At 44.8% G+C, this 8644-nt stretch overlaps 1 protein-coding gene across 2 annotated transcripts in view; it reads left to right on the top strand.

The window, feature by feature from the left end:
* The first annotated feature begins 553 nt into the window (after positions 1-553).
* Ptpn1 (protein tyrosine phosphatase non-receptor type 1) overlaps positions 554-8644 on the top strand; it is a 61266-nt gene continuing 53175 nt past the window's right edge. The window contains exon 1 of one of the 2 annotated variants that reach the window (XM_013145675.3): positions 554-791. In XM_013145675.3, coding sequence (XP_013001129.1) covers positions 729-791 — 63 coding nt within the window. In that variant the 5' untranslated portion in view covers positions 554-728. The remainder of the gene's footprint in view (positions 792-8644) is intronic. The other variant, XM_003463663.5, reaches the window with a different exon arrangement.

The raw sequence follows: 8644 nt of genomic DNA, 5'->3' as shown, positions 1-8644 counted from the left end.
AACACAGAAAACTATCCCAAGACCCCATCCATTCATTCCAGCCCAAACCGAAAGCTTGCGTTTCAGACAGGGACATCACCCCAAGAGAGCAGTGGGCTTTTCTCAGCAGTTTGGATAACTGTGAAGCTCTAAATTTCATGAAAAAAGGGCGGACAGTTAGGCCGGAGCCCAGACACAGGAAAGGGAGCCTGCAGCCCTCCGCCCATGCTCCAACTGGGAGCCCTACAGCCAGGGCCTTGGCAGGAAAGATGCAAGATTACCTCAAGGTCACTCAGTCTCACTCAGTCAGGTCTACATCGAACCCAAAATCCACCGGGTTTTGCAAACCCAAACTCTGTGGGCGGAGCGCCCAGGGGTCGCCTAGGCAACGGTAGGCGCGCGCCACGCCCAAGCAGGGAGCTCCGGAGGGGAGAGGGAAGCGCGTGCTGCCAGACTCTCGCGGGGCCAAGGCCACCACCCTAGCCCCGCCTCTTACCCGCCCCGCGGAAGTCCTTGCCGACATTTACGAGTGATGATTGGTCCTCTAGCTACAGGGGCGGAGTCTGAGGCAGGCGGGGTGAGTACTTCCGGCTGCCGGGTTGACATGAAGTAGCAGCGGCTGCTTAGGGCGGCGGTAGCGGCGAGAGTCGCGGCTTGGAACGGGCCTGGGGGTTCAAAGCGAGACGCAGCCTAGATCGACAGGCGGTATTGCTGGCCAAGAAGGGGGCGCGGCACCACCCTGGCCTGTCATGGAAATGGAAAAGGAGTTCGAGCAGATCGACAAGGCCGGGAGCTGGGCGGCCATTTACCAGGTGCGGGAGCGCCCCGGAGCGCGGCCGGCCCTTCGCTTAGGCCTCGGGAACCTCCTCAGATCCCTAGTCCCCGATCTCTGCGGGGTCCCGCCCTCCACCTCGGCCCTGCGGCCTGGGGTTCTGTCCGACGGCGGCACAGGCCGACCCTCATCTCTCTTTGTCTTCTCCGGTGGGCCTGCGTCTCGCCCGGGCTTCACAGCCCTCTTCGATCCCCCACCTACCGCACACCCGCCGGCCCGGGTGACCTCTCGGTTCCGTAGGACCCCAGTCTATACTCGGCGTGAGTCTCTCGCACCCCGACCCCGCCCCCCTCCTGTCCACCCTTTGTCCTCTTGGGGTTGATTTAACAGCCCCACCACTTCCTTTTCTGGAGCGGACCATCTCTACCTCCCTTCCTTTGTCTCCCCGGGGGAAAGGCCTGCTCCCCCTCCTTCCTTCACATTTCCTTTCCCCTAGTCTCGGTGTGCGGCGAGTCCCCGGGATGACAGTCCTCTTCCTCCTTCCTGTTCATTCATTTATTGGCCGTCAGCTGGCTTGCCTATTCCGTGCTAGGCACCGGGGATAGTGTTTGTTGAGTAGGACAGGCGAGATCCGACCCCGGTGGAGGTTGGGGTCGAATGAGGCTATGGAACCCACAAACAAGACATTGCAGGTGGTGACAAGTGTTGTGAAAAGAGGACACCGGCCCGCGGTGGAGTGTGTTTGCACAGGGAGCCTGCTGCCTAAGAGAAAGGGCCGAGGAAAGGTCTGCCGGAGAGAGACATTTGCACTGTGAGCGGAGGGCTCACAGGAGCGGCTGATCGTAGCATTATCAGGCCCGAGAGACTTCCAGTGAGGCTTGCAGGACCCGGGGCCAAAATATTACTCTTTGAGGGTAGTAGACGGAGTAGGCTAAGGTGTTAACTCTCTCTAAAATGGCATCTTTCCTCAATGAACATCGTAGCCTTTGGTCGTGGTTCAGATGATCCTATCTTTGTTGACCTCCTCCTCTTGTGAGTTTTCGTGGTTCATAAAAGTTGGGAAGGTAGGGTTTCTCACCGATTTGTAAAACAGACTGAAAGCGTGAAGAGGTCCTCTTTCACAGGCAGACAAATCCTCTAAAGAAAATATGTTCTCCTGATTAAATGTCATTGCGGGGGTGAGGATTAACCAAAACCACAGTCACTCAGTATTTTAAATAAATGAGGTACAAAATAGATTTTTGTTACTTGTGTAAAGGGAGAAGGCATGTTTTCAGCTTGTAGGCTCCAAAGACAGATTGTGAGAACCATCAACTGTAGTATTAAAATCTATTTTGAGCTTCACTTAAAAGAGAAAAAAGCTTTAGGCAGTTCTTTGGTATGCTTGAGTAATAAAGGCCTTTTTTTTTGGTAGCCTTGATTTCAAGTGTATTTGACAAGGTTCTTTATACTTAAGCTATAATGAATATTAACTTCTGGTAGACTTAATATTTATAACTAAGCTGTGTAAGTATGATCGATCAATATATAAAATTTCTATACCGTGTCTAATTTCTGTGAATTAGTTGAACAGCTCTGACAGTGGCTGAGAATATGTAGACAAATTTTCTGTGTCAGATCTAATGCAATACAGCCCAAAGTGGCTTTCCATGACAATGGCTGGTCTAAAGTGTTGGAGTTAATTGTGAAATATTCCATAATTCGAGGATGCATTCTGGAGAATCTTTTGTACTGAAACTGACTGCATTGGTAACAAATTCAATGTTTTTAAAAATTTGACTTCTTACACTTAAGTCAGCTCAACCTGACCTGACACCCAAAGCATCATTAAAACTGTGTTAAGAATGCTACTAGCATGAAACTATTGATCTTCAATTAATTCCCTTCATTGTTTTTAAACTTCACCACATTTAATTCCCAGAAGTAAAGACTCCCCCAACCTCCTCCCCCAAGCAATGGATTGCCAGATTCCTTGAGGTGGTTTCTTTTGATCTTAAATATTGTCACTGTGGGCTTTTCTCACCTCTCTAGTGCAAATATTTTTGTTTTCTAAAATCAAAATCAGAAAGTGTTTTTAAATTGAAAAGCGTCTGTTTATCTTAACAACTGTGGCATGTTTAAAAACAGAACTCAAATGACCTTGAGAGAATGCAAGAAGTTAATTTTCCAAGACATGTCGGTTTACCAAAGAAATGTGTCTGTTGTTAGTTAGAAAATGGAAGTTGAAAAAATTAATATTTTATAACATACAATGAAGGCTGTCTTTTGCAAAGTCATGTTCTGAGATGAGTCCATGGTAATTAGAAAAATAATGTGTGACTTTTGCTTTTGTCATTTCTCAGTTTAACTCTCCTAATTAGAACAAAAAGATCCACAAACTTGGAAACAAATGGGAAAACAACAAAGGGTAAAGCGGTGTTGAGTGCTGTTGGATGTGGCAGCCTGGAAAACAAATGTTTCAGGCAGAAGTCCTTGACCAGCTCCTTGTGATAAAGTGAGCACAATCATGTTTTAAATCTGTGATGCTAATAAATTGTATGATGCTAACAAGCGTTCAGGTCTATAAAAAGCCTGCTCTGATAGCATCTGTAGAGGACTTTAAAAACTGTTCGTTCTCTAGCATTTAAATGACTTACAGTCATCTGATTTGAAAGTGGAAGTGGTACCATATTCAGGGAGCCTCGTGCTTGAATTAGTCTTTCTGCCCAAAAGAGAGAGCTCAGATAGGAAAAAGGCATTGGTTTTCTCTAATGACAGAAGAGAGGGTTTAAACGAATGAAAAGAATAGATAATTCGCTGCCCTCCATTTGTGGTTTAAGAGGGCCTGGGTCAGGTGTTTCGCTGTATTTCTCATCTCTAGTCTTTGATTCTCTGTCACAGTTCAGTACTTTTTGGTGTGAATGATTTGATTGTTTCAGATAAAGGAGATCGCCACAGTAGCTTGTGACTTTAAGGCCAGATTTATTCCATGTTACAGGCAGGCTTTGTAAAATGAACCACTCTTCCAATTGACATTTGTTTTTATAGCTGCCTTCATTATGAAATACGATCTAATGCCTGATGAGGTTAAAACCATGTTGTAACCCTAATGCATTGAAGTTCCTTCCTGGCATATACAGCTTATGTTGTTTTATTCCAAGAAGACCAGTATTAGGACTTCCCACTGATGTTTATTTAACACCATTCTCTTCAGAGATAGAGAAAAAACACTGTATTTGTGCAGAGGAGAAAGATCTACGCACTATGACTCACTTCACTTTAAAAAAAAAGATAAACGGAAATGATGCGGGAGGTCGGGAAGTTCTAGTCATCTTGGGTGACCCATTAGCTCTGAATATTCTTGTTCAGCCCTGGTTTGAGTGAACTAAATTTAGGTGTCTGATCATCACTTTGGAAAGGTGTAAAGGCCTTTGTAATTGTTGGTACCAAATTGCTAAATTAACTAGGAGCATAACTAGCAACTGTGTCAGGAAAGACACTGCTATCAGGATTTGACATCTCTAGCATGTTTATAGTTTATTGATACTTTTGGAAGTAAGAAGTCATATCATGTGGTTCTGAAAAGTTAGCTGGCAGTTAATGGTAAATGGATAACAGAAGTGTGTTTTAGCTGCCAGTGACTAAGGCACTGTATTTTACATTTTAGTGTGAATAGCACCTCAAAACCTGTGGGGCAAAAATCTGGTATTAAATAATGTAATTAACTGAGTGTATACCGAGTTTTGTGATAGAAATGAATACGAGCTTTTCCTGTGGAGATTTTTCTGACTTGAACTATAAATGATCTCCTGGGCTGGGGATTTAGCTCAGCGGCATAAGTGCCTGCCTTACAAGCAGGCAGTCATGAGCTCGATCCCCGGTACCGATAAAAAGGAAAAACACACACACACACACACAAAAAAAAAATCTCCTTTTCTTTGTCACTCATTTTTCCTTTCCTTTTTTGAGGGGAGGGATCTTTGGATCTTTTCTGGTCTTTGCGATTGCAGGATCTCTTTGGCAACGTGTGTTCTACACTCTGCTTTTAACTGCAGTTACTTTTTCGGAGGCCTCCCCAAGCCCAGGTTTTGCGTAATTTGGCATTCTTCCCTCCAGTGCTTATGTTAATCCGTTCCCAGTACTAACCAGTACTGGCAAATCGGCCGGGCATGTTCTTTGTGCTGCCTGTGTTTGGGAAACTTGGACTCCTGCGTAAATCTTTGTTTTCTGTATGGTGTAGTTTGGCGCTGGCCATTCCATGGACAAATTTTGAGTACCCAGAGGTGCTGGGGACTTAGGAGTAGTTCTTGATTCCCTCTAACACCTTGCATCAGTTCATTACTGTGGCATCCACCTGGGGGAATAGGCTCTCCGGTTTTACCTGTAAGACTGCAAAAAGACAGCAGAAGTGGTGAGTCTGGTTACCTGTTAACCTGGTCCGTCCGCAGTCTCGCTGCCCGCTCCCCTCCTCTGTGTATGCTCATCACATTGTCTCTTGAATACTTGTTTTAAAGACAGATGTGAAGTGTCACTCCTGTGCGGCTCCTTCTAAGTCTTCCATCATTCTGTTCAGGCCAGGGTCCTCCGCATGGCCGCAGGTCGCACACACCCCCTTCCATGGAGCTCTTATTGCAGCCACGCCCTGAGGCCCTGCTCCTCCCTCTCTACCTCTGCTCAGTGCTTGTCCAGTGGCCTCTCCACTGTCTCCCGCTTGCACCTTCCAGCTCACCTGAGTGTCCACTAGAGTTTAGCTCTGGGCCGTGTGTTTGCACACAGCCTGATGCCCATGCTTTTGGGGCCCTGGCCTCCTTGTAACTGCTGCTGTATGTCCTGGGTCTGTCTCTGGAGTCCAGCCTTCCTGAGGTGACCTTTTCAGGAGTTCACCTGGCACAGCGAATGAACGTGGTCAGGATTGAATCGGTTATTAGCACTTTGCTGGTCTGGTTGTTTAAAGCTGTGTCAGACGTGGTTCCCAGGTCCCATTGGAGGGGCTAATGACCGGAAACAAATGGGTTAGTCCACATTAGTACCAGCAGTAGGGGCTACTCAGGAGAGCTGGCCTGAGGAGGTCATTTACGGTTAACAGCTGTGTGGCTTTGGGTGAAAGGCTTGGCTTCTTGTCCAGTTGATGCCACCAGTGTGTTTCACAGAAACTTTGGATTTAATAACCCATTTGTAGTGGGTGCAAGGTGAACTTATTAGTAGGCAACAGGAAGATGACAGGTCTTTCTAGGTGGTCTTGAGTTACTCTGGCCTCATCAGTTTTGGTCTTAGAAGCCTCCTAGAGGGGCGGTGTGTGTAGCTGGTTCATAAAATATTTTTGATTGTGGGATAGAAAATACAGTTCTCCATAAAGCAGCAACCCTTACAAAGTGCGCTTTTTTGTTTTCAGACTATAACTGGTAAAGGCAAACATTTTTAAGCCTGTGATCAGACCGCCCTTAGGACTAAGAAGAGTATGATCTGCTTTCTAATAAGTGAGCCAGATGGGGGTGCTGTGGCACACACCTGTAATCTTAGCTACCCAGGAGGCTGAGGCAGGAGGATCATGACTTTGAGACTAGTGCAGGCAGCATGGTGAGACCTTGTCTCTAAAATACAAAAATAGAAAAAAATTTAAAAGACACATCAATGTCCTCAGTGTCTGGCTGTGAGTTGTAGTTTCAGCTTTAACCCTTCGTGTGCTGAATGGGTCTATTTGTTCCCTTGGGCTCAGTCTCTTCCTTTGTAAAAACAATCCTGCACGGACTGATCATTAAGTTTGAGTCAAGTAATAAAAGTCCTCACTGTACTCACAAAGAGGATTTAATGTTCCTGAAGTAACCCTTGTAAAACCTGCAATGGTTACTCAGTTTTATAAGGTGTAGGTAGGTACACTTCAGCCCAACAATTTACAGGCCTACCGGTATAGTTAACCGCTCAAAAGAATTGGGGCTGTATGAACGAGGGCATTAACATTTTAAATAAGTGGGGTTCGTTTGATTTGTGATGTGGGAAAATGAATAGCCTTGGCACACAGTTATGTTCGCAGTTTCCCTCTAACTAGCAATTGGGTGGTTTTCCTGTAACAGATAGAGGAACTGATTCTTGAGAATTTACGAAAGATTCAGCCCCAGCTAGATACACACAGTGGCTGCCCTTTATGTTGTAATTTTAGAAAGAAACCTACATCTGGCCTGGGCTTCGTTTGAATAAGATGAGAGTTTATGCATCTGTTGTATTTGAGGAGAAAGTACCTAAGTCTCCAGCGCTTAGAAATAATGCTGCACTTTCTGTAGGAATGGTCCTCGTGGTTTACTAGTTGCAGCCTTCTTTTTCAGGGTGGCTTAAAGTAACTATGAGTATCTTGCTGATGATTTATAAGTTCTGAATGTCTGAAAACTGGCAACACGACCATTTCATATGAAAGAAAGACCCTTTGTGCCCAAACAGCTGAAGAAAAAATGGTTAAGCCCCCAAAAGGTACTGACCTTCAGCTACAAGTCCTCAGCATACAAATACTGCTCCTATTGATACTAATTCTTTTTCTTTTTTCTTTCTTTCTTTCTTTCTTTCTTTCTTTCTTTCTTTCTTTCTTTCTTTTTCTTTCCCTTGTCTTTCTGTCTCTGTCTTCCCCTATCTCTGTTGTCTCCTCTCTCTGTCTGTCTCTGTCTGTCTCTGTTTGAAGGTGTAGGATTGTACCAAGACAATGTAGTTTTACAGATACCCCACGCTACTTAGAATTAGTGCTTCAAGAAGTCAGCTTGGCCACTTGCTGAAGGCCACTTTGTGGTCGAAATGATCTTGTGTCCTTGGCTCCTTTTTTGCATCTGAGACTTGAGACCTGGTTTGTTTGTTTTCTATTTTATTTTATTTTTTCTAGGTAAAGAAGGAAAATCCGGGGCTGTATTTGTGGCTTTTGTGGGTAAGCAGCACGACTGCAAAGAGAAAATGAGCAGAGCAAAACTAGGTTTCCAGCTGTATTTTAAAAATGCATTAGTTAGTGATTAGAGGGTCACCGTTATCTCCGTGAGGAAATGTTTTTTGCTTGACTTTTTTTCTTTCTTAATGGTTCTTACTGACACATCTCTTCCTACGGAAGAATCGTATTTAAAATTGCCATACTAATTTCTAGCAAACAGCTCTTTGTTTTTTATTCTTTTTTTTTTTTTTTTTTTTTGTCTTTTTCATTTTTATCGGTACCAGGGATCGAACTCACGACCGCCTGCTTGCAAGGCAGGTGCTTATGCCGCTGAGCTAAACCCCCAGCCCCTGTTTTTTATTCTTATGGAGACAGGCCAGTCAGAGGATTATACACTATTGCAGAATTGCTTATAGTAGGAAAGCAAACTTCAAGTCATTATTCCAATAGTTGGAATTCTCTTAAGAACATGGGTTACTTAAAAATGTCTAAGGATGAAATCACTTCTGAATATAACTTGACTCAATAAAACTAATAAGCAAGCTGGGTTTAGTGTGATACGGTAAATGAGCTTTAAATTCCCTCAATGCTTGAACATTTGTCACTGTTATATTTATCCCTCCACATTTTGTACTGCTTTACTGTTCAAACAGTTGGCGCTTAGTTTGCTTCTGGAAGGATAAAGGCAGAGTATGCCTTCCCTGAGTCATGAATATTTGTGTGGCTAAATTTTGCACAGAGATAAAGGCCCTCTCAGAAGGCATCCAGTGATCTTCTTTCAGGGCGGATATTTTATTTTCATTGTTGTCGTCGTCATCATTTCCCTTTTTTGTTTGAACCCTGATTTGAGCAGTGTTGTAACAGCTCCGTTGAGTGATAGCTGGTTTTCTCCACACGCTGGACGCTGCCTGCCTCCCTGGTGCCAGGGTTTTTAGGGGCTTCCTTGGAGCTGGGGCTAAGTAGATCAGTGCTCATCAGGTTTACAGGCCCAAAGCCACATCGCTGGGGCAATC

Source organism: Cavia porcellus, unplaced genomic scaffold (assembly GCF_034190915.1).
Source record: "Cavia porcellus strain 051 isolate PalLab524CR breed Dunkin Hartley unplaced genomic scaffold, mCavPor4.1 scaffold_5, whole genome shotgun sequence".
NCBI classification, from domain to species: Eukaryota; Metazoa; Chordata; class Mammalia; order Rodentia; family Caviidae; genus Cavia; species Cavia porcellus.
The sequence above is the reverse complement of the archived record's forward strand: the minus strand, read 5'-3'. Positions and strand labels throughout refer to the sequence as shown.